The sequence below is a fragment of the Scyliorhinus torazame genome, chromosome 15, assembly GCF_047496885.1.
Source record: "Scyliorhinus torazame isolate Kashiwa2021f chromosome 15, sScyTor2.1, whole genome shotgun sequence".
NCBI classification, from domain to species: Eukaryota; Metazoa; Chordata; class Chondrichthyes; order Carcharhiniformes; family Scyliorhinidae; genus Scyliorhinus; species Scyliorhinus torazame.
Window position 1 is genome coordinate 176031316 of NC_092721.1, and position 26378 is coordinate 176057693.

Genomic DNA, 26378 nt, shown 5'->3' on the forward strand with positions numbered 1-26378 from the left:
ACACCCTCCTCTCCCGCTCCCCATTCACAGGCTCTCCCCCTCCGTTCTAAGCGTGGGAAACAATCCTCGCTTCCCCGCCCCGGTCCCCCCGCCCCCCCAGTCTTCGGCGCGGGAAAAAAAAAACGCGGTCTACACCTACCAGGCCCCGCCACCAACCAAAACAGTGCCCAACCCGCCCCATCCACCCTCCCCAACCCGAAAGAGAAAAACACAGAGAAAAAGAAACCCAAAACAACGCAGAGGCCCCCCCCCGCCCCAAAAATAGGCATAACTTATCCACCACAGTCCCCAATCGCCCATCCCGACCCTCAGTCTGTGTCCAGCTTCTCGGCCTGAACAAAGGCCAACGCCTCCTCCGGAGACTCAAAATAATGGTGCCGGTCCTTGTAGGTAACCCACAGTCGCGCCGGCTGCAACATGCCAAACTTCACCCCTTCCTGTGCAGCACTGCCTTCGCTCGATTGTACCCGGCCCTTCTCTTCGCCACCTCCGCACTCCAGTCCTGATATATCCGAACCTCCGCATTCTCCCACCTGCTGCTCCTCTCCTTCTTGGCCCACCTGAGCACACACTCCCGATCGACGAACCGATGGAACTGCACCAGCACCGCCCGCGGAGGCTCGTTAGCCTTGGGCCTCCTCGCCAACACTATGGGCCCCTTCCAGCTCCAGGGGCCCCTGGAAGGACCCCGCTCCCATCAGCGAGTTTAACATGGTGACCACATAGGCCCCCACGTCCGGCCCCTCCAGGAGGCCCAGAAATTGCAGATTCTTCCGCCTCGACCGATTCTCCATCTACTCGAACCACTCCTGCCATTTCTCGTGGAGCGCCTCGTGCGCCTCCACCTTTACCGCCAAGACTAAGATCTCGTCCTCATTGTCAGAGATCTTTTGTTGTGCCTCTCGGATCGCCACCCCCTGGGCCGTCTGTGTCTCCAGCAGCTTATCAATAGAAGCCTTCATCGGCTCTAGCAGGTCAGTTTTAATCTCTCTGAGGCAGTGCTGGATACCCTCCTGTTGCTCCTCCGCCCACTGCCCCACGCTGCCTGGTCTCCGCCCGCTGCCATTTTGTCCTTCTTCCCTCCCTTCTTCTGGTCCACCACCACCTTTTTTTGTCACCCTGCTCCTAGTTAAAGCCATATACTGACGGGGAGCTATTATTAACTCCTTCCCACACCGGGAAACGTCGAAAAAGTGCCCTTGGGGGCCAGAAAAGAGCCCAAAAGTCCGTTTCTGGGGGAGCCACCGAATGTGCGACTTAGCTCCGCATAGCTGCAACCGGAAGTCTCGAGAGGGAATCCTTTTGGCAGTATTCGCTTCACCAATCTACCCCAAAATGTCTGTGGAAACTCCTGAAAAAGGTCTAAGTGTCCATTCAGGACGGGAGCTGCCGAATGCGCGACCTACTCCTCCATGGCCGCCACCGGAAGCCTCGACCCCGCTTCTTCAGTGGCCTTGGTGAGATCTTTTCACAGTTGTTCCCTCTGCTGTTAGAATTCAACTTTGATAAAGGCCCTCAGGTCAGTTTGCAGCTTTAAGCTTGCCCTTCCCCCGCCTGCATGCTGGAAGAGGCTCTGTTAATCCTGCAGTTACAGCCAAATCTTTTACTGTTTCTGCCGGGTTTGGTCGCCAAAAGACATAAAATTCCTGGGCGACACTGTCAGGGCAATGTTGCAGTCTTCCTGCCACACCGGGAAATGTCAAACAAATGCCGTGGGGGCCCTGTAAAAGAGCCCAAAAGTCCGTTCCAAGCGGGAGCTACCGAATATGCGACCTAGCTCTGCATAGCCGCACCCGGAAGTCCCGCAGTTGAGTTTTAATTAGCTAACCCAGTCTATGGGTAACATACAAGTTAAAGAGCCTGCAATTTAAACAGTTTCATTTCATTCCCACTGATATCGGAGACACATCTCACCACTGCTTTAACACAGTCCCTCTACATCACGAACCACCGGATGGCCAAGCAGGGAACCATGTTGTTGTTGATTTCTACCAGCAGTGTGCCATCCAATGTGGTGTAGTACTCTCTCCAGCTGCTCTCCCATGAGGGGTTCGCAGTGACGTCCAGGTGTTTCAGTCCTTCTATAGCCTCCCATGCTGATGAAAAAGTCTTGCCTCCATCCTTGAGGTGCACTCTCAGCATCACTGGGTAAGGAGTTTGGAATCGGGTGTTCTTCTCCCCAAGCTGCTTATTCATATCTGCATATTCAGGTCTTTTCCACTGCAGAGCTGGCAAGTAGTCCTGATTAACATGATTTGCCTCTGTTTGAATTGGAGATTTTCCTTGCTCCAAGCCTTGATGGGAACATACTGTTTCATCCGGAAGCTGAGAAATCTTATCATGAATGAAGTCGGTGGTACGTTAGCATCAGACTGCTTTTTGTTGCAGCGATCTGTGAGCCCGCTCTAGTTGTAGTGGAAAATCGACCAGGGGTTTAAGTAGGTCCTTGAGAAAGCTTTCCCACTGGATAATGTGACACCTTCTCAGTTTTCTGGCACCACATAAATTCACGGATTGTTCCATCTCATGAAATTTGAAATGCTCATGTCTGTCCTCGAACTGCCTGTCCATCCAGAGTAAATGAGTAGCCTGTTGCTGCATATGTTGCTATCCTCAACAATTATGCTCTCAGACTCCACTACCCCCTTTCCCAAACCATTGACAGTTTGTTCTAGTTCTGAGATTGAAATATTTATTTTCCCAAGGATGTCATTTCCTTCTTTTCTGAATTTTCTCAGCTCAATCAGGATTGTGCTCCGCTCAGACAACTCAGGCCCAGAGTTGAATGCAGGAGAGCCCACTGCTGCCACATGGAGTAAGGCTGTGGCTTCTCACTTTTTTATTTCTGTCATCCTGAAGCATTTTCAATTCATCTCTCTTGCGTCTCGAACTTTGGCTCATTCTGTGCCTGTATCTAAATTCAGGAAGTATTTTGGGGTGATTTACTTCGTGGATGGAGGTGGTTTCTTGTTAGGGGCAAACAGAGCAACTCTCAGCAGGCAGCCACTACATTCCCCAGCTCCAGCTCCGTCCAGTCAGAATTTCCTTTTTATGGACTTTTCCATTTATACTCCCATTTTTAAAGATCTATGTATTATACCTGTAGGTCCTTACTGTTGTCGGTCTTGTACTGGAAATCTGAAATTTTGAGGTCTTGATAAGGGTGGCACATTGGTTAGCACTGCTGCCTCACAGTACCAGGGACCCAGGTTCAATTCCAGCTTTGGGCGACTGTGTGCAGTTTGTACTTTCCGCTTTCTCCGTGTCTGCGTCGGATTCCTCCGGGTACTCCGTTTTCCTACCACAGTCCAAAGATGTGCAGGCTAGATGGATTGGCCATGCTAAGTTTCTCCATAGTGTACAAAGATGTGCAGATTAGGTGTAGCTACGAGGAGAGGATGGGGTAGTGAGCCTAGGTAGGGTGCTCTTTCAGAGTGGCAGTGCAGGCTCGATGGGCCGAATGGCCTCCTTCTGCACTATGGTTTATGATCACCAATTCATTAAGTAGTACAAACAAGCTCTCATCAAAATGGTGCGCTTTTATCCTTGGTGTCTTCTTCGGGACAAAGTGGAAAATCAGTAAGGGGAGATTGATGAAATGGGATAGTTGGCAAAAAACTTGGGTTGCTGAAACTTGAGAAACACTTGTCCGTGAGGCACTCAAATAATCTAACCATCGCCCGTTGACATTAAATGACATTACCATCACTGATACCCCTATTATCAATGTCCTTGGAGCTACCATGGATCAGAAACTGAACTGCACTAGCCATATAAATACTGTGGCAATAAGAGCTAGTCAGAGGTTCAGAATCTTGCCTCCCCAAAGCCCGTCTCCCATCTAGGAGACACAAGTCAGGAATGCGATGGAATACTCTCCATTTGCCTGGGTGGGTGCAGCTCCAACAACACTCAAGAAACCTGAAACCATCCAGACAAAGCAGCATGCTTGATTGGACCCCATCCACGAGTATTCATTCACTCCACCATCGACACACAGTATCATCAGTGTTTATCATCTATAAGATGCACTGCAGGTACTCACCAAGGCTCCTTAGATAGCATCTTCCAAACCCATGACAATTACCATCCAGAAGGGAAAGGGTAGCAGACACCTGGGAACACCACAGCCTGGACGTTTCCCTCCAAGGCACCCACCATTCTGTCTTGGAAACATATCGTCGTTCCTTCACTTGTCGCTGGTTCAGAATCCTTAAACTCCCTCGTTAACAGCACTGTGGGTGTACCTACACCACAGACTGCAGCAGTTCAAGAAGCCAGCTCACCACAAACTTCTCAATTAGGGATACAATAAATGTTGGCCTACCTAGTGAGGGTCACATCCCAAGAATAAATTGAATTAGGAGGTAGATGAGGTCAGCAGGGAAGAAACAAGAGAGCCATATGTTTAAGAAAAGATCAGGGAAGAGAATAAAGTGGGAGGTGATGTAATTAAAGAAACAACTTGTCAAGTAAACCTCTTCTAACTGTATAAAATGACTGCTCAGACATTGTACTGGAAGAACGCCGATGATCACACGCGAGAATGAAAGTTCTCCTTGCATGCTCATAATAAAGATTGTTAGTTTGAACATGATATCCAACTCTCGAGGTGTTTTTGAGTACTGAGGCAAGCACTCACCCCTTTCAGCGGCGAGAATTTGGGACAAAGTTGAAAAGTGAGAAGCCTTCGGGAGGGAGAGTTGAAAAGCAGCGAGCTGTCAGGACTAGCCACCACCAGTCTTTAGGTTCAGAGCCCGCATTCAGAAATGAAAAATCAAGGCATGACATCTAAGGGAAGTAGGTGATTGGTTGATGACTATTTCTAAGCTAGGAAATTTCAACCAGGGTAAGTAGAATATTAATTGAAATTATAATATTAAGCACAGGCAGGAGTAGAGGTATTAATTAAAATGTAATTGGTAACATTATTAATTAGTTAATTAAAACAGTATAAAGATGGCAGAGCAGATGATGTGTTGCAGTCTGTAGGGACCCATGGGCATGGACGTGATCCAACACCTGCTGTAAGTGGCTGCAGCTTGAAGGACTTTGGCTCAGAATCTTTTGAGCTGGAATCTAGGTTTTGAAACCTGCATCCTGGTGCTCTTTGGGCTGGAGGGGAACTTGCAGTGGGAGGAGGAGGATCCAGTCGGCATGGTCCATGCAGGTACCAATGACATGGCTCAAAGATTGGTGTCGGAGAAATTAGTTTCTATTCATGGGGCACCGGCACCAGTATTGGGATAAGTGGGAGCTACACTGTTGGGAAGCTCTTCACTTGATCTGCGCTGAGACCAGTGTTCTGGTGAGTGTTAAAATTGGGTGGCTGAGAGTGCTTTGAACCAAATAGTAAGGGTGAGGGATCATGTGTGGAAAGATGTGAGAAATGAAAGGGAGAGAACAAGGCAAGAGAACAATGCTGCAAAAAGGGTAATGATAAATTAGAATGTGGTAAGAAGGGACAGAGCATACAAACTTAAAAGTGTGCCAGCAGATAGGCCAGAACTTGCAAAAATAGTAAAAGGACGCCAAAGGCTCTGCATCTGAATGCAGATAATATTCATAACTAGATGGATCAATTGTCAATTCAAATAGAAATAAATATGCATGATCTACTAGCTACTAGAGACAAGGCTGCTAGATGACAGAGGCTGGGACCCGAATATTCATGCGTACATGACATTTCAGAACAAGTAGCCAATGGATAGCTCTGTTAAATAAGGATGACATTAGTACAATTGTGAGAAATGCTCTTGGTTCTAAAGATGAAGATGTAGAATCAGTTTAGGCAGAGATAAGAAATAGCAATGACAAGTATACACCTGTGGGAGTAGTTTATAGGTCACAGTAACTGCAGTATAGGACAGGGTGCACAGGAAGAAATAGTGGGAATTTATGAGAAAGGGACAGCAATAAATTATGGATTATTTTAATCCACATGTAGATTGTATGTATCAGACTGGCAAAAGCTAGCCTGGAAGAAGAGTTCTTGAGACTTTTCTGGGCAGCTTTTTAGAGCAACACAGAAGCCAACAAGAAGGCAGGCTATTCTAGACATGGTAATGTGCAATGAGGCAGGATTAATTATGACCTCAGAGTACAAAGTAAAGGAGCTCTGAGGTATTAGTGATCTGAACATGAGTGAATTTCACATTCAGTTTGAAGAAGAAAGAATGGGTCTTAGTGCAGCATTTTATATAAAGGGAATTATAAGGGTATGAAGAAAGAGCTGGCTAAAGTGAACTTGGAAATTAAGGTCAATGGTTTGGTCAGTTGAGATGCTGTAGCAGACATTTTAGGAGTTAATTCATAATACTCTCAAAATAGTTCCAGTGAGAAAGAAAGACTCCAGGTGAAGGATAATTTGTGTTTGCTTTCACTGCAGGAGACACAAATAGCATCCCAGAACTAAATCGGGAGATGAAACAGAGGAAGGAACTTAAACAATTGCAATCACCAAGGGTACTGAGAAAATTATTAGAACTAAAGGTTGACAAGTGTCCAGGTCCTAATGGACTTCATCCTAGCATCTTAAAAGAAGTGGCTGCTAATTCTATATATTCTAGGGGAAAAACATAGAAACTGGGAACCATTTGGATCTTGGAGCTTGCTCCATCATTCAATATGATCATGGCTGATCCTCTATCTCAATGCCATACTCCTGTTTTCTCCCCATACCTCTTAATGCCAGTAAAATGTTTAAAAAGTCTATCTCTTTATTGAATACATTGTTGACTTGGCCTCCACAGCCTTCTGTGGTAGAGAATTCCACAGCTTCACTACCCTTTGAGTAAAGACATTTTTTCCTCACCTCAGTCCCAATTTCCCAACCAGGGAAAACATTCTCCCTGCATTTAGTCTGTCCCGTTAGAATTTTATACGTTTTAATCAGATCTCTTCTCATCCTCCTAATCTCAAATGAATACAAACCCAGTCGAACCAATCTCTCCTCATCGGACAGTCCCACCAACCCCAGTATTAATGGTAGTGAATCTCCGTGGTACTTCCTCTATGGCAAGGATATCCTTTCTTTATTCAGACCAAAACTGCAAGCAATACTCCAGGTGTGGTCTCACCAAGACCCTGTAGGAGTACAATAAGACATTCCTACTTCTGAACTCAAATCCTCTTGTAATGAAAGCCAACATACCATTTGCCTTCCTAATTGCTCGCCATACCTGCCTCTCACTTTCATTGACTGGTTTACAAGGTCATCCAGATTCCTTTGTACATCCACAGATCCAAATATATATTACCATTCAAATCTTCCTTTCTGTTTTTCACATCGAAGAATATAACTTCACGTGTAGCAACGTTGTCCTGCATCTGCTTGTGGCATGGTGGTTAGCACTGCTGTCTCACAGCTCCAGGGTGCAATTCCAGTCCTCGGGTCACTGTCTGTGTATAGTTTGCACTTTCTCTGTGGCTGCGTGGGTTTCCTCTGGGTGCTCCGGTTTCTCCCCACAGTCCAAAGATGTGCAGGTTAGGTGGATTGGCCGTGCTAAATTGCCCCTTAGTGTTCAAAAGATTAGGTGGGGTTACTGGGCTCCGGGGATAGGGTGGAGGCGTGGGCTAAAGTGGGGTGCTCTTTCCAAAGACCAGTGCAGACTCGATGGCCGAATGGTCTCCTTCTGCACTGTAAATTCTATGATGTGTTTGCCAACTCACTCAACTTGTTTAAATCACCGTAAAGCCTCCTTGTATCCTCCTCACAATTCCACCAAGTTTTGTGTTGTCAGCGAACTTGGAACGGTTACATTTGGTTCCCTCATCGAGATAAATTTATATATTTTGTGAACAGCTGGGGCCCAAGCATTGATCCCTGTGGCATCCCACTAGTCACTGCCTGCCATTTATTAAAGACCCACTTATTCCCACTCTGTTTCCTGTCTGTCAATCAATTCTCGATCATTTGATAGCTCCCGCCTGTGACAGAACTTTGGACCTTTTCCCCCTGTTTTTCCCCAGATTTTATGGGATAAATCGGTGAAGAGTGAGACAGTGAGGTCCCCCTCCGGTGTATGGAAAATTGGACCAGAAGTGGCCGTGTGAGAGGACAAAGTCCTGTAAGGAAGATGCGAGCAGAGCCGGCAATGCGGGAAAGCATGGCGGAGAGCAAGGGCCGCGGGGAGACGGCACAGTGGTCGACGGGCATCTGGTGGAATTTTTTAAAGATTGCTTCGCCAAGCTGAAGGAGGACACGCTGGGCCCGATTAAGGCTTCAATTGATCAAGGTTGTGCAGAACCAAGACACCCACAGGAGAGTGATCCAGGAGGTGGAGAAAAAGGTGTCCGAGCACGATGAGTACATAACCGTGCTGGAGACCAAGGTGGAGATGATGAACGACTGCCAGAAAAGAATGCAGGAGAAGCTGGAGGACCTGGAGAACAGGTCAAGAAGGCAGAACCTTAGAATTGTCGGCCTCCCTGAAGGCAGTGAGGATTCGGATGCGAGGACGTATGTGACGGACATGTTGGAGAAGCTGATGGGGGCTGAGGCGTTCCCTCGGTCCCTGGAAGTGGATAGAGCGCTCAGAGCCCTTGTGAAGAAGCCCCGAGCGAATGCGCCGCCGCGGGTGATGGTGGTACGCTTTCACCGATTCCTGGACAAGGAACACGTTCCGCGGTGGGCCAAGAAGGAGCAGAGCAGCAAGTGGGAGAATTGTGAGCTGCATATTTATCAGGACCTGGGCGCGGATCTGGCCAAGGGGTGAGCTGGGTTTAATCGGGCAAAAATGGCCCTCTTTAAGAAGGGGGTGAAGTTTGGGATGTTGTACCCAGCCCGTCTGTGGGTCACACGAGGAATGGGACTTCTACTTCGAAACACCAGACGAAGTATGGACTTTTATTAAAGAAAAGAGTCTGGAGGTGAATTAAAAGACACTGAAGCCTTGGAGAAGTACTGTGGCGGCGATTTGTTGTGCTGGGCTGTATAAGTAGTGCTATGTGTTTGGATGGCTAAAGGCAACTTTGTCTTGCAGGGAGCTGGTTAGAGGGGAGGGGGGGGGGGTCTTTGGGGCTGGTTCTGATTTTTGGGTGTTTTTGTTCCTAAAGTGGCTGTTTCTTCACTGTTTTTTTCCTGATATTTGTTTACTGTGGAATGTGATGCTTTCAATATGTTTGTCCAAGTGGGGGGAGAGAGGAGAGAACAATGGGGAGACAGACTGCTTGGTGCCAGGGGTGGGAGCTATCAAGTCAGCATGGGTCAGCTGACTCTCGGAAGCGCCGGGGGGGGGGGGGGGGGGGGGGGGGGGGGGTTGAGCAGGTGTTGAGCTGGAGCTTGACGGGAGGGGGGTTTGGGTTTCTAGTGCTGTTGCTAGGGAGGGTGGGGGGGGGGTTATTACAAGGCTGAATTAGACATAATGGTGAGTGGGAAGCTGGAGGGGGTGCAGGTGGTACTCGTGAACATATATGCTCCGAATTGGGATGATGTGGAATTTATGAGGCGGGTTTTAGGTAAGATCCCAAACTTAGATTCACATAACCTGATCATGGGAGGAGACTTTAACACAGTCATTGATCCGGAATTGGACCGGTCAAAATCCAGGTCAGGCAGGAGGCCGGCTGCGGCAAAGGAATTGAAGGGGTTTATGGAACAGATGGGGGGAGTAGAGCTCCAGCTTAACGCCTGCTCACCAGCCCCCCCCCACTGCGCTTCCGAGAGTCAGCTGACCCATGTTGACTTGATAGCGCCCGCCCCTGGCACCAAGCAGTCTGTCTCCCCATTGCTCTCTCCCCTCTCCCCCCACTTGGACAAACATATTAAAAGCATCACATTCCATAGTAAACAAACATCAGGAAAAAAGTGAAGAAACAGCCACTTTAGGAACAAAAACATGGAGGTTTGCATGGCCAAGGGTGAAGGAGTTTTCCTTTTTCTCACATGTCCATAAGGTATACTCTTGCATAAGCTTTTTTGTTCTGAGCAGGGCGCTAATACCGGAGGTGGTGGATACAGAGTACTCGGCGATCGCAGTGTCGGATCATGCCCTGCATTGGGTGGATCTACGGGTTAGTGTGGAGAGAAGGCAACGCCCGCTGTGGAGACTGGATGTGGGGTTGCTAGCGGACAAAGCGATCTGTGGGCCGGTTAACAAGTCCACCCAGAACTACCTGGAAACAAATGATACGGGGAAGGACACTGCAGCGACGGTTTGGGAAGCTCTGAGGGCAGTGGTCAGAGGGGAATTAATCTTGATACGGGCTCATAGAGAAAAGGCGGAATGGGCTGAGAGGGATATGTTAGTGGAGGAGATACTCCAGGCGGACAGGAGATACGCGAAGGCCCCGGGCGCGGGGCTACTGAGGGAGTGGTGGAGGTTACAGGCGGAGTTTGGGCTGTTGATCACAGGGAAAGTGGTGGAACAGTTGAGGAAGGCAAGGGGGGGGCGATTTATGATTTCGGGGAAAAGGCAAGCAGAATGTTGACGCACCAGCTCAGGAAAAGGGAGGCAGCCAGGGAGATAGGTAAAGTAAAGAATAGAGGCGGGAATACTGTCCTGGACTCAGCGGGGGTGAACAAGGTGTTTAAGGACTTCTATAGTAAATGATATTAGTCGGAACCCGCGGCTGGGGTGGAGGGGATGAGGCAGTTTTTGGATCATCCGAGGGTAGATGAGGATCTGGTGGAAGGGCCTGGAGCCCCAATTGAGATTGAGGAAATAATCAAGGAGCTGGAGGGCATGCAGTCGGGCAAGACCCCGGGGCCTGACGGCTACCCGGTGGAATTCTATAAGAAGTTTTCAGAGATATAGAGCCCACTGCTAGTGAAGACATTTAATGAAGCAAGAGAGAAAGGAGTCCTCCCCCCAACAATGTCGCAGGCCTCAACTTCATTGATCCTGAAACGGGAGAAGGATCCGGAGCAATGCGGGTCATACAGGCCAATTTCTCTACTGAATGTGGACCCCAAACTGCTGGCTAAGATACTGGCCACAAGGATAGAGGACTGTGTCCCGGGGGTGATCGTGGAAGACCAGACGGGATTTGTAAAGGGCAGGCAACTCGACGCCAATGTTCGAAGGCTTTTGAATGTTATTATGATGCCCTCAGAAGGAGGGGAGGTGGAGGTGATGGTAGCAATGGATGCGGAGAAGGCTTTTGATCGGGTGGAATGGAATTACCTGGGAAGTTTTGGGTTTGGTGAGGGCTTTATTGACTGGGTGCAGTTGCTCTATCAGGCACCAGTAGCGAGTGTGCGTACGAACCGGCTGAGGTTGGGTTACTTTAAACTACACTGAGGGACGAGGCATGGGTGCCCCCTCTCCCCGTTACTGTTTACTCTGGCCATAGAGCCATTGGCCATGGCGTTAAGAGCCTCTAGGAACTGGAAAGGGCTAGTTCGGGGGGATGGAGCACCGGATTTCGTTTTACGCAGATGACCTGCTCTTGTAAATTTCAGACCCGTTGGAGGGTATGGGGGAAGTAATGAGAATCGTGGGAGAATTTGGCAATTTTCCGGGGTATAAATTGAACATGGTAAAAAGCGAGACGTTCGCGATCCAGGCAAGAGGACAGAAGAGACTGGGAGAGCTGCGGCTTCGAGTGGTAGGGAAGAGCTTTTGGTATCTGGGAATCCAGGTGGCCCAAGAATGGGAGGCACTGTACAAGTTAAACTTATCCCGGCTGGTAGAACAAATGGAAGGGGACTTTAAGAGATGGGACAGGCTCACGCTATCACTGGCGGGGAGGGTACAGACCATGAAAATGACGGTCCTCCCCAGATTTAGGTTTGTCTTTCAGTGCCTCCCCATCTTCACCCCAAAGGCCTTTTTCAAGCAGGTGAATAAGGTTATTTCGGGCTTTGTAAGGTTATTTCGGGCAAGGTAAAACCCTGCGAGTGAAGAAAGTGTTGCTTGAGCACAGTTGGGGGGGGGGGGGGGGGGGGGGGGGGGGGTTGGCGCTGCCGAACTTCTGCAATTACTACTGGGCGGCTAATATAGCCATGATTAGGAAGTGGATAGTGGGGGAGGGGTCGGCATGAGAGCAGATGGAAGCGGTGTCATGCAAAGTCACTAGTTTGGGAGCGCTGATAACGGCACCTCTTCCGTTCTCGCCGGCCCGATACTCCACAAGTCCGGTGGTGGTGGCAGCTCTGAGAATGTGGGGGCAATGGAGGAGATACAAGAGAGTGGAGGGAGCATTGGTTTGGACCACGATTTATAATAATCATCGGTTTGTACCGGGTAGGCTAGATGGCGGGTTCCGGAGTCGGCAGAGGGCAGGAATTGGAAGGATGGGGGATCTATTTATAGACGAGAGCTTTCCCAGCTGAAAGCTTTGGAGGATAAATTTAAATTGCCAGCAGCGAACGGGTTTAGGTATTTGCAGGTGCGAGACTTCCTGAGAAAACAGGTGCTGGCCTTTTCGCGGCTGCCGCCACCGGGGATACAGGATAGAGTAGTCTCCAGTACCTGGGTGGGAGAGGGGAAGGTTTCAGATATTTACCAGGCGCTTTCGGAGGCGGAGGAAACTCCAGTGGAGGAGCTTAAGGGCAAGTGGGAGGACGAGCTAGGAGGAGAGATAGAGGCGGGTTTATGGGCGGATCACCTAAGCAGGGTTAATACCTCCTCATCATGTGCCAGACTTAGCCTGATACAATTTAAGGTACTCCACCGGGTACACATGACAGCAGCTAGGATGAGTAAGTTTTTCGGGGTCGAGGCAGGTATAAGCTCTGACAAAGAGTCATCGGACTCGAAGCGTTAGCTCTTTTCTCTCCCTACAGATGCTGCCAGATCTGCTTAGATTTTCCAGCATTTTCTCTTTCGTTTCAGATTCCAGCATCCACAGTAATTTGCTTTTATCCAGAGTCAATATTGTTTTGTAAAAAGGAGTAACGTTTGACTAATTTGTGTTCTTTGCGGGAGTAACATCCAGTGTTAAAATTCAGTGCTCGAGCCTCAACAATTTACAATCTACATCAATGACATGGATGAAAAGACCGAATGAATGGTTGCTAAATTTGATAATAACACAAAGACAAGGTAGCAGAGGTTCTGAAGAGAACATAAAAATTCTGCAAAAGATAGGTTAAGTAGGTAGTCAAAGATTTGGCAGTGTGATGTGCAATAATGTGAACTTGTCCACTTTGGCAGGAAGAAAAGCAGCATGTTATCTCAATGGAGAGACTGCAAAACTCTTGTGGTCCAAAGGGATCTGGGTGTCCTGGCACATCAAGTCACGAAAAGTTAATATGCACGTACAGCAAATGACTAGGAAGGCAATGTTGTATTTTATTGCAAGAGGAGTGAAGTATAAAAGTAGTGAAGCTTTGTTACAGTTGGCAAGATCACATCTGGAATACCATGCCCAGTTTTGATCTCTTTATTTAAGAAAGGGTATAACTGTATTGAAAGCAGTGCAGAGAGGGTTCACTAGGCTGATTCCTGGGATGAAATGTTTTGAGGAAATGTTGGACCTTATCCATTCGAGTTTAGAAGAAGGAGAGATGATTTTACTGAAACATAGTGGGCAGCACGGTAGCATTGTGGATAGCACAATTGCTTCACGGCTCCAGGGTCCCAGGTTCGATTCCGGCTTGGGTCACTGTCTGTGCGGAGTCTGCACATCCTCCCAGTGTGTGCGTGGGTTTCCTCCGGGTGCTCCGGTTTCCTCCCACAGTCCAAAGATGTGCAGGTTAGGTGGATTGGCCATGCTAAATTGCCCTTAGTGTCCAAAATTGCCCATAGTGTTCGGTAGGGTTGCTGGGTTATTGAGGATAGGGTGGAGGTGTGGACCTTGGGTAGGTTGCTCTTTCCAAGAGCCGGTGCAGACTCGATGGGCCGAATGGCCTCCTTCTGCACTGTAAATTCTATGACATCTATAGAATCCGGAGGAAATTTGACAGGGTAAATGCTTTGTGGAAGAGGCAAGAACCAGGCACAACAGTTTAAAAATATGGGGGGCTGTATTCTCCACCGGCGGAATGCTCTGTTTTGCCGGCAGCCCGGTGGTTTCCCGACAGCGCGGGGCTGCCCCACAATGGGAAACCCCATTGACCAGCTGGCGTAACGGAGCATCTCGCCGGCAGGGCAAAACAAAAATATGGTGCGGTGGGACGCAGAATCCACCCCGGGGTCTCCCAGAGATGGAGAGAATTATTTTTCTTGCAGAGGGTTGCTAGACTGGAATTCTCTTCCCCAGAGAGCAGTGGAGATTGGGTCATTGAATATTTTTAAGGCTGAGTTAGATTTTTTGACTGACAAGTGTACAGGGGGTAGACAGGAAAGTAGAGGTCATAATCAGTCAGCCATGATCTTATCAAATGGCAAAGCAAGTTCCATTGACCGAATGACCTAGCCTACTCCAAATCTATATATTCATTGGAAAAGGTCTGCAATGTACCATTTCCATTACATTTTCTTTACCTTGCCTTTAATGAGAGTCAAAATCCTGTGGTGCAGATTTATCTCCTACTTTCTTGCATTATATTCAGTATCCCGAGGTAATAAACACAGAATCCAAGGGCAGAATCCCACTATGCCCATCTCTAAATAGTTCATGTACCTCCAGAGAGTTAGCAACACAGATTTCTAATGACATCTAGTTCAATCTGTGAAACATCTTTTGACTCATACTTTTTAGCTTTCAACCATCCTTCTTGATCACCATACATTCAATATGAGGAGCCTTAATCTTTGCAACAGGTATCTTATGTGGCAATTAGTTTGTAAAGGTCCAAATGCATTACATTCCTTTTGGCAACCTGGTCAATAATTTATTTGAAGAGTTAATTAGTTAGGGTACTCAAGTTGTATGTTAAAATGGAAAGAAAAAACACAAATGGGAGCTAAAATCAGTCACAATTATTTTTAACCACGTGATTTTAAAATTAATAAAAGATCCCAGTTTCAATTCAACATTAGTAAAATCAAAAAGAGGCACATTATCAGAACACAAAATATTACTTCATTTTCCTCACCTTGCTGCAGCTTGTAGGCCTGAAGCCCGGAGCAGCTGTACCGAAAGGGATACAGCACGAGATGCTATGACACCGTTACCGGCATCCTCAGTTGATTGCACTGAACATCTGTATCTTACGCTAACATCCAATAAGCCTGAAATAAATATGAAACAATTACATCAATTTCAAGTTGTTACATTAATTGATGGTGCAATGTCCAGAGTCTAATCAAGCTTAGTCTAGTCTAGTCAAGGAAAACATTTTTTGTTTAAATATTTTTACAGGGATTTTTAACATTTAGTATCAAGATTCATACACAAGAGACAGAGCCATTATAAAAATCACATGAAGAAATCAAGCAACAGCAACTTCATAAACAGCTGTACAACAGTTTGTCACATTTCCTGAGACCTAGGTTCCTGTGCTCGCTTTATCTTATTTACATTTGTATTTACATTCAATGCCAGAATTTATATTTACACTAATTTTGCTTTGGGGGGGGGGGGGGGGAATAGAAGAGAGAGAGAGAGAGCTCATGAGAGGGGTTAGGATGGTCCACTACCCTGGTTTTCCAAGTGTGACAGGGGTCTGTGTCGGCAAATTCCTCCCCCCCCCCCCCCCCACAATGTCTCATCTGCTGCGAGCTCTCTGTCATCCTGGCGGTACTCCCTGCACCCCCTTGCCGTGCTCTCCCTCCCATCCTCCTGACTCCCTCCTTCCTATGCTTTCAACCCACTTTCCCCTCCTTTCTGCTGCTCTCTCCCCAGTTAGTTGCTGGTTGCGAACTGGTCCCCAAAGAGGTTGGTGAACTTCTTCCATGTGTCGTGGAATCTCTCCTCAGAGCCTCTGATCGAGAATTTTAGCGCTAGTCTCAGGAACACGGCAAGGTCTGAGAGTCACTCCGAGGCCCTGGGTGGTGCTGCCGACTTCCAACTTCGCAGAAGTCTTTGCCTGGTGATCAGTGAGGTGAAGGCCAAGGGTCTTCCCCTCCCTTGGAAAACCAAGGAAGTATAACTCTGGATGCTCTGACCCCCCCTCCCCAAAGACCGCCACAGAGGGGAGCGGCTCCATCTTGACCAAGTTTTTAGTGTGGACACTACCACCGGGCTCCTGGAGTGTTTTTACAGGGGCGCTGGGAGAGGTGGAGTGGCCAGTGCTCGGCCTCTCACATGTCGACCTTGCTGCAAGATGGTCTTAAAGTAGTTTATCTTTTTGGAGCTCACGATAGCTTTAGGAAGCTGTTGGTCAGGTTATGTTAGTTTTCATAGAATCATAGAATTTACAGTGGAGGCCATTCAGCCCATCGGGTCTGCATCGGCCCATGGAAAGAGCACCCTACTTAAGCCCATGCCTCCACCCATCCCCATAATCTATTAACCCACCTAACCTTTTTGACAATAACACCAAGGGACAATTTAGCATGGCCAATCCTCCTAACCTGTACATCTTTGGATTGTGGGAGAAAACTGGAACGTCCAGAGGAAACCCACGCAGACACGGGGAGAAAGTGCAAACTCCACACAGTCACCCGAGGCCAGGATTGAACCCGAGTCCCTGGAGCTGAGAGGCAGCAGTGCTAACCACTGTGCTACCCCTTAGGTTGGTATGTATCAACATGCTGTTGCAGCATTCTTATCTGAATTATGTAGCTCCACTAAGTGTTGTCATAAAGAATAGTTATCGGATATGGGTCAGTTTAATTATTTATTAAATCGTCTCTGATGTGGATCAAAGAAATTTAAAAGTTTTAACCTACCAGCGGAGCATGCAGCATGTCCTTCATTTTCTATTCTAGGCATTAGGGGAATGCCAAATGTCTGAACTCCAACTTCCTTGTGATGTTGCATTGTTACCATAGCACACAGCTTGGACAAAGGCAGGACACCCCTGGCAACAACCTGGTCTCTCACATTAGGGTAATAATACCTAAGAAAACAAAATTACCATTGTAATAAATTAACTCCCTAAATCCTCTCCATTATTAGCATGGCATAAGTCAAGAGTGTGATGGAATACTCTCCACTTGACTGAAATAGTGCAGCACCAACAACATTCAAGAAGCTCAACGCCATCCCACTTGATTGGCATCCCATCTACCATCTTAAACATTCACTCCCTCCACCACAGACACATGGTGACACCAGTGTGTACCATCTGCAACATGCAGTGCAGCAACTAACCAAGGCTCCTTTGATAGCACAGTTCAAACCCATAACCTCTACCATCTAGGACAAGGGCAGCAGGTGTGTGGGAACACCACCACCTGCCAATTTACACAGCATCTAGACTTGTAACATATCGCTGTTCCTTCATTATCAAGTCAAAAACCTGGAACTCAAACAAACCTTCCAAACAATACTGGTGTGTACCTAGGCCGCATGGATTGCAGTGATTCAAGAGATGGCTGAACACATCTGCTCAAGGGCAATTAGGTATGGGGAACAAATGTTGACCTTGTCAGTGATGCTCACATCAAAGAATTTTAACCACCAATTTAAGACAATCGTATAATTTAAGAGCTTGTAATGTGGCTTATCTTGTTAGGAGCAACACGCTTCCACATGCAGGGCCCCCTGCATCCACATGCAGGGGCCCACTCTCTACAAACAAAATTGTTCAAGCTTTGCGCCTTTTTTGAATTACCAGGGTGTTTGGAGAGTCCTGTTAGTTTCTCAACGCCTTGGCCAGTGAGTATCAACTTGTCAACCAATCCAACGAAGAAAGGCAGTCCAACAGCATCTGCTCCCAGGCTAACTTGCCCAGAATCAAGGTTCTATTCACTCAAAGCCAGCACTGCTAGTTAGGACATGTCGCTTAGATGACTTGACACCAGGCTCCTGAAACAATTAATCTATTCAGACCTAGTATGTGGCAGAAAAGAGCGGAAACATCAGGGATGTTCTTAAGAGGCCAAACATCTCCGGCAACTCATGGGAGACTCTGGCTTGTGACCAACCAAAATGGAGAAGACTCATTCAGGAAGGTACCGACCACATTGAGAGATTTTATGGGAAGCATACAGAGGTGAAAAAGCATACAAAGTGGCAAGGATTCGTGGGAAGCCGGAGGATTCGGAATCATTTAAAAGCGAGCAGAGGACAACTAAAAAATCAATAAGGAGGGAAGATGAAATAGGGGTGCAAGTTAGCTAGTGATATAAAATAAGATAGGAAGAGTTTCTTTCAATATATAAAAGGTAAGAGAGAGGCAAAAATAGACATTGAACCACTGGAAAAAGTGGCTGGGGAAGTAATAATAGGAAACAAAGAAATGGCAGACGAACTGAATAGTTACTTTGCATCAATCTTCACTGTGGAAGATACAAGTGGGATGCCAGAGCTCCAGGAGAATCGGGGAGCAGAGGGGAGTGCAGTGGCCGTCACTAAGGAGAAGGATCTGGGGAAACTGATAGGACTGAAGGTGAATAAGTCACCTGGACCGGATGGACTACACTCCAGGGTCCTAAAAGAGATAGCTGAGGGAATCGTGGAGGCATTAGTAGTGATCTTTCAGGAATCACTGGAAGCAGGAACGGTCCCAGAGGACTGGAAAGTGGCTAATGTATCACCACTGTTTCAGAAGGGAGGGAGGCAGAAGACAGGAAATTATAGGCCAGTTAGCCTGACTTTGGTCATTGGTAAGATTTTGGAGTCGTTTATTAAAGATGAGATCGCAAAGTACTTGGAAGTGCATGGTAAATTAGGACTGAGTTAGCACGGCCTTGTCAAAGGGAGGTCATGACTGACAAATCTGGTAGCGTTCTTTGAGGAGGTAACAAGGATGTTAGACAAAGGAGAACCAGTGCACGTGATTTATTTAGATTTCCAGAAGGCTTGTGACAAGGTGCCACATAGGAGATTGTTCAATAAGTTAAGAGCCCATGGTGTTAAGGGTACGTTCCTGGCATGGATAGAGGATTGGCTGACTGGCAGAAGGCAGAGAGTGGGGATAAAGGGGTCTTTTTCAGGATGGCAGCCGGTGACTAGTGGTGTGCCTCAGGAGTCTGTGCTGGGACCACAACATTTTGTAATATACATTAATGATCTGGAAGAAGGATCTGAAGGCACTGTTGCTAGGTTTGCAGATGATACAAAGATCTGTAGAGGGACAGGTACTATTGAGGAAGCAAGGGGGCTGCAGAAGGATTTGGACAAGCTAGGAAAGTGGGCAAATAAGTGGCAGATTAAATACAATGTGGAAAAGTGTGAGATTATGCACTTTGGAAAGAGGAATTTAGGCGTAGACTATTTTGTAAATGGGGAAATGCTTAGGAAATCAGAAACACAAAGGGACTTGGGAGTCCTTGTTCACGATTCTCTTAAGTTTAACGTGCAGGTTCAGTCGGCCGTTAAGAAGGCAAATGCAATGTTAGCATTCATGTCGAGAGGGCTAGAATTCAATACCGGGGATGTACTTCTGAGGTTGTATAAGGCTCTGGTCAGACCCCATTTGGAGTATTGTGAGCAGTTTTGGGCCCCGTATCTAAGGAAGGACGTGCTGGCCTTGGAAAGGGTCCAGAGGAGGTTCAGAAGAATGATCCCTAGAATGAAGAGCTTGTCGTATGAGGAACGGTTGAGGACTCTGGGTCTGTACTCGGTGGAGTTTAGAGGGATGAGGGGGGATCTCATTGAAACTTACAGGATACTGAGAGGCCTGGATAGAGTGGACGTGGAGAGGATGTTTCCACTTGTAGGAAAAACTAGAACCAGAGGACACCATCTCAGACTAAAGGGACGATTCTTTAAAATAGTGATGAGGAGGAATTTCATCAGCCAGAGGGTGGTGAATCTGTGGAACTCTTTGCTGCAGAAGGCTGTGGAGGGCAAATCACTGAGTGTCTTTAAGACAGAGAAAACATCAGCCATGATTGAATGGCGGAGCAGACTCGATGGGCCAAGTGGCCTAATTCTCCTCCTATGTCTTATGATGAAGTCAAGGCATCAGAGGCACAATCCTCAAATTATCCCATCTACCAAACCCTTCAAGCATCACCTTCAGACAACTTATCGGCCATTTCAATGTCCATCGAAGCAGAATGGAAGCTCGTCATCTTAATTCCAAAGGATTGGTTAAGAAGAAGGACTCTTTTCACCTGTGGTGTAATTGCTGTGATCGTTTCAAATTTCGCATGTTTGTGTCTGTCCCCAGGGGTGCAAGACAAAAAATAACTCGGGCAATACATCTCTCCTTTCAGTAATAAATGTGAATGATCAGCAGAAAACAGTTTTAAATTTGATGTAGTTGATGACACATCTCATTGTGAACGTCCACACACTTAAGCCTCCATCTTATTTCTTTGCTGACTGAGATCTATTAGTTTCTATGTTTTCAGCACTTACCTGCACCAAACCTCAAATTGAAGGCCACCACCTCCTGTAGACTTCTGTTTTGAGCAAGCATTCAGCAGTATTCTCTGAACTGGAAGGTCCGGTGGAATGAGAAGAGAGTGACTTCGACAGTCGTTAAATAGGGGATCTGGTACACACAAAGTTGTTGCTGTGCGAAAAGGCTTTAGGATGATGTCTGCAGAAAAACAGTAAGTACAAATGTGATTTAACTCAACTATGCAAGAACCAATTACTACTGCATTCAAAAACAAGAACTAGTTTTAAGAGTCATAGTCAATCCAAATAGAACAGACCTTCCAGAACAGCTGACGTCTTAAATATCGTAATACTGAAAATATTACCATAAGACATTTTAAATACGTGGTTATATGCAATTAATCCACATCTGATATAATAAATACAGTAGGAACTTGCTGCTGACAAGCAAACATTTCCTATCCATTCTTAGTTGCTCTCAGAGGATGTTGGAAGCGGCCTTCTTTGTGAACTGCTCTAATTGTAGTAGCTTGATACAACTGACAGCTTACTCGGCCACTTCAAGGGCAGTTAGGAGAAGACATTCAGCCGATCTATCACATCCTCCACAAAAATCTGCAATCCCACCATCGCGCCTGAACCACTGTAAAGCTATCATCCCTAACAGCCTACTTAGAAGATCATTTCAATAGCAATGAAGTCTTAAGATATCACTGCAGGTTCTCATCACAAACACTACACCCTTGACACCAATTCTTTCCCCCTTTCTTGGCCGTTGTTTCAAGCATTTAAGTAGCACCTTCAATGTAAAGAAAAAAAACAGCTCATGGCATTTTACAGAGATATAGCCTAATAAAAACGTATACCAATGCAAAGATGATGCTGTTAGGAAGGGTGACTAAATCTTGATCAAAACAAGTGAGTTTTCTAGCAAGGAGAGGGACTTAGAGACAAAGAGATTTAGAAAGGGAATTCCGATGCACAGATCCTAGGTGATTGAAGACATAGCTGTCAATGACGGGTGGGATGCACAAAAGGTCAGTGTTTGAGTTATGTCAAATACATCTGGCGAAGGTTGCAGAGTAGTGAGGAGCAAATCTGTGAAGAAATTTAAGTAAGCAGGGGGGTATTTTAAATTATGAATGGCTGGGGACTGAAAGCCAACATAAGTCAGCAAAGACAAGTGACAGGTTAGTAAGATTTCATGTGGGAATGGATGTGAGACAATGGGCAAGGAGAGGAAAGAATCAGCGTCCAGAGTTAGAGTTTGTAATGAGGCCTGAAACATTGAGTTACAACTAGTCCAAGACTGCGTATCAAACAGAATAACAATACAAAGCTAGTAGGAGATGTGCGAGACATCTTGGAAGAGGCAGCGCGTGGGTGTTGTCAGGTAGAGGGAAAACCTGACCCCAAATCTCAAAACAGCGGGGCAGCATTTAGATATGGAATAGGGAGAGGCCAAGGACGTTGCTTGATGGAACTCCAGGGGAGCAATGTAGGAATGGGGCAAGGCAGGAAAGGAAACATTTGCTGGCAATGATTAGATGTGCAAGTGCAAAATGAGATGAGAGCAATCCTATTAAGCTAAGAGTTTTGAAAAATGTACTGGAGAAAGGAGGGATTGGCTATATTATTTAGAATATATAACTATTCTTAGTCCATCATCACTGTCACATCAATTCTAAATGCTTATTCTTTTATACTGTAAGTTTTTTTTAAAAACAGTGGCTAAAGTTCATTTTAGTTCAAATGTTGTCTTTTGATAGTCTGTTTTACATTTTTGGAAGTTCTTGCATTCTTCCATTAACACAATTTATTTTTTGAATTTACAATTTATTTATAAAAGCTACAAAATGGTTATTATATTACACCCAATGGAAAACAAGATTCTCGGCGTAGAAAATTGCTTACCATTTACAATTGGCAATGTCTCAGTTATAGTATCTGCTTCCAGAGTTGGGAAATAGTATTGTATATAGCAGTCTGCTTCGCCCCAGACAGTGGACTGCAAGGGAGTCAATCCTTTAAGTTGTACCACGTTTATCTCAAAGATGTGCTCCATCAGTGATTCTGTCTCCTCTCTGCCCAACTAAGAAAGCATGCATTAGTGTATCAGAACAGTGCGATATTTTTGAACTTTAAAAACTTTGCAGTGTTTACACTACACTAGTATGATAGTGAATGGTTTCTGAAGAATGCAAGCAAGGCATTTCTCTAGATGTAATTACTTCAGCAACTTCAACATAAATTAATAACTTAGTGCAATGTGGATTTTATGCTGCACTTTCCATTGACATGAAATGATTTCAACCGTACACGGACACAGAAGTGGTGACACAATACTGGAGGCAGCTGCCTATCTTAACTTCACAATGCATTGAAGTCCAGTAGGGCAATCACTCTTCCAGGATAGTACCTCATTCTGTTTCTCATTGTCCAGTCTGATGTGAAGCTGGATTTAAAAGGTGGTCAAGGATTTGCTAATTTCTCAAACTCTTTATATATTTATCGCAGAGCGCTTCTCATGTTATGAGCAAGTGGCCAACTCAACGGTTTTCTCCCAACAATGGAAGATGAGTCGCTGGTAAATCAAGTTCTGCACATGAACTCATATGGCACAGCTTTCTCTTGGGAGGCAGTGCAACTCAATAATTTTCATGCTGTTAGCTACACTTTGACTCTGTAGTTACCAGTCAGTGACTACAAATATATTATCACTCCAACTTAAGATGGATGAAACAAGAAAGGTTTCAGAGACTGATACCAATTAGCACCAAATATTTATCTGGTTCTTGGTGCAAATGAAAGTTTGTGTGAGGAGTGTATGTTTGTCTAGATCATTTGGACAAATGCACTTCAACTGGGTTAAAACACACATGTAACATTATAAATAATAACAAACCTTTGAAGGAACTGAAGCCACCTGTTCCAGAAAATGAGGTGTCCGCTGGAAAACAGAGACAGCAGTCCCCGCTTCATTCTTCAGTCTCTGAAGTTCTACTATCTGGTTTGCTTCTCCCATTGCTAAAAGAACACGAAGGCTGCCCCTTTGGCAGCCTGTGAAAACATCCATCATTGGCATGTAGCTGTCTACAGCAACCACAGGATATTGAGCTTGGAACAGTAAATGCGAAATCTTAGGGTCCCTTTTGATTTCCGGGAAAAAAAATCAATACGTCAAATGGAAAGTGGTCACAACTTCAATCAATAACCTTTTCCCCCCCAAATGTCATTAGCTTTCATTTACCACACTTAATTAAAAAAAAACCATTTGGAAACATTTAAATGCCAAACTAATCAGACAATGGGTACAATTTTATCATTAAAAACCTATCCATGAAAAAGATTCCCCATTTTCATTAAATTCCAAGCTTATACAGGATCCATAATTACATAGGTTAAATTTTAAAAATATTTTTTATTACAGCTCCTGCCCCTACAATCATTTCTCGATTTTCATGTTAACACCTAGCAACTACTTGACATTTATTTTACGCAGACTGGAACCTCAAGCCCCTGTGAAGAAAATGAAACATTGTGCGATTAAATAGTTAGAACTGTAAAAATATTGAAACGAGATGAAGTTCATTGTGGTCATTGTGGATTGGACTTGGTCATAAATTGGATTCAATATAAAGAAACAGGAGTGCCCTGAATAAATTTGAATTTTAAAAAATACACAGGCATTTACATAGTGCTTTGCATGACCATGAGACTTCTCAAAGCATTTTACATCCAACGTATTCTTTTGTATACTTTTGTAATGTAGAAATGCGGTAGCTAATTTATACACAGTAAACTCTGTTATAACCTGCCTGCTTACCACTGGCTGGGGACTAATGGCAATCCCACAATCCGTACGAGCTTCCCCAATGAGGGGGGGGGGGCGGAGAAATCATCAGCAGGTCCCTGCATAAATAAAGCTGGCCAATATGGAACCAGCCGTAGAAAAGTGAGCAGCAAGGGCTTTACTGCTGCATATATATTATTGTAAATTAATGTTATTTCTTTCTATTCTACACCTCGTGCTGGATTCTTCGTGGCCCTCACAAAAATGGCGACGAGGGTTAAAGTGGATAGCTGTCTACGCTGCTGAAGCCACCTCCCTGGATTTTTGTTGGAATGCAGGTTGGAAGTTTATTTTCTATTTCACCATGCCTCTGTATGGACGTTTGGATGTCTTTGATGCTGCGCTGGCAAGTTGGAACCAGTACGCACAACGGATACATTTGGGGTGATTAGGAGCCTTGCGTACCCAGCTGCGCTGGACACCAAGACGTTTGATGAACTTGTGACCTTAGTGGGGCAACATTTTAACCAAACCCCGTCCACGATAGCCCAGCGTTACCGGTTTAATACCACTGAGAGGACCCCAGGAGAATTCCTTGCAGAGTTTCTATCCAGGCTACTGAGCGACCTTGTCAGAAATGTTACGCAACCATTTGGTTTGCGTTATTAACAATGCGGCCACCCATAGAAAGTTGTTAGCTGAGCCAACATTGACTTTTCAACAGGCCATTCAAGTAGTATTGTCCCGAGAGAGCACAGAACGGGGAGTGCAGGAGCTACAGGGAATGGAGGTACAAGCCTTGGGGCGCAACCCTTTCCGTCCAAAAGAGTCCTCCGGATGCCTGCGGTGCCTTGGGCGGGGCAGCGGCCGGATTGACGCTCGTGGATGCCGGACGTTCCTCCCCGAAGGGAGCCTTCTCCAGAACTGAGGAGCCATGTCAGTGTTGGACTTGTGGGCGCCGACCCCGTTGCGGACACCGGTCCTGGGAGCGCCAGAGGCACGGTCATTCCGACAGAAACTGGGGCCAGCCCAGGGACCGTACCTTCCATTTGGATGAACCTGCGGCGACTACTCCCGAGGACGTGGAGACGGAGGACGACTGCCTGCAGCTGCATTGTGTGGCAGGTCTCCGTGTGGCCCCCATTAAGGTGACAGTATGGGTCAATGGTCACCCGCTTGAGATGGAGTTGGACACTGGCGCAGCAGTCTCAGTGATCGTCCAGAGGACATTGGACCGCATCAAGCAGGGTATACAGTTCCTTACATTAACTGATACACAAGCCAGGTTGGCCACCTACACGGGGGAACCATTGGACATTGCAGGAACTACGATGACCCCTGTTGTTTATGGACGCCAGGAGGGGCATTTCCCACTTATCGTGGTGCGTGGCCATGGGCCCAGCCTGTTAGGTCGGGACTGATTGTGCCATTTGCGGCTGCAGTGGCAGCACATCCTCCAAACAAGTTCCGGAGGGTTGACGGAAGTACTAGGACAGTACCCAGATGTATTCCAGTCGGGTTTGGGGAAAATAAAACGGGCCGTAGCCCGTATCCAAGTCGAACCAGGAGCCACGCCACGTTATCTGCAGGCACGCCTTACGCCTTGCTCGAGAAGGTAGAAGGGGAGCTCACTCATTTGGAGTCCTTGGGTATTATCAGGCCCGTCCGTTTCGCTGACTGGGCAGCGCCAATTGTACCTGTAATGAAGCCAGGTGCCACAGTTCACTTGTGCGGCGACTATAAAAACTTAGTGAATACGGCTTCCCGGCTTGACCGATATCCAATGCCTCGCATAGAGGATCTCTACGCGAAGCTTGCAGGCGGACTCTCGTTCAAGAAATTAGATATGAGTTACCCCTACCTACAGTTGGAGCTGGACCCTGCCTCCCGGTCATATGTAACTATTAATACACACCAGGGCCTGTATGAATATACAGGGTTGCCCTTTGGGGTATCCTCTGCCTGCGCTATCTTTCAACGCATCATGGAGGGCATCTTGAGAGGTTTACCGTGTGTCGCTGTCTACTTAGACAAAGTTTTGATTACAGAGACGTCGGAGCAGGAACATTTGGAGGCGGTCCTTAGATGCTTTTCAGAGGCTGCAGTCCGTTTACGTCATACAAAGTGCGTCTTTCAGGCGAAGGAAGTAGTCTACCTGGGTTATCGGGTGGACCGTGAAGATTTGCACCCCGTCGCAGAGAAGGTGCGTGCAATTCAACAGGCCCCTGCCCCAACTGACACTTTGTATCTTTGTTCTTTTCTCCGCCTCGTAAACTATTACGGAAAGTTCCTCCCCAATCTGGCAACTACGCTGGCCCCGTTGCACCTTCTGCTAAAGAAGAATCACACCTGG

The 26378-nt window shown here is 46.4% G+C and overlaps 1 protein-coding gene across 2 annotated transcripts in view; it reads right to left on the reverse strand.

The window, feature by feature from the left end:
- The window catches only part of c2cd3 (C2 domain containing 3 centriole elongation regulator), a 191107-nt gene that overhangs the window by 90514 nt on the left and 74215 nt on the right, over positions 1-26378 (reverse strand). For both annotated transcript variants that reach the window (XM_072477143.1, XM_072477144.1), the window contains 5 exons: positions 23138-23381; positions 22147-22324; positions 20248-20431; positions 16665-16834; positions 14927-15062 (listed from right to left, as the gene is read on the reverse strand). In XM_072477143.1, the coding sequence (XP_072333244.1) occupies positions 14927-15062; positions 16665-16834; positions 20248-20431; positions 22147-22324; positions 23138-23381 (912 nt within the window). The remainder of the gene's footprint in view (positions 1-14926; positions 15063-16664; positions 16835-20247; positions 20432-22146; positions 22325-23137; positions 23382-26378) is intronic.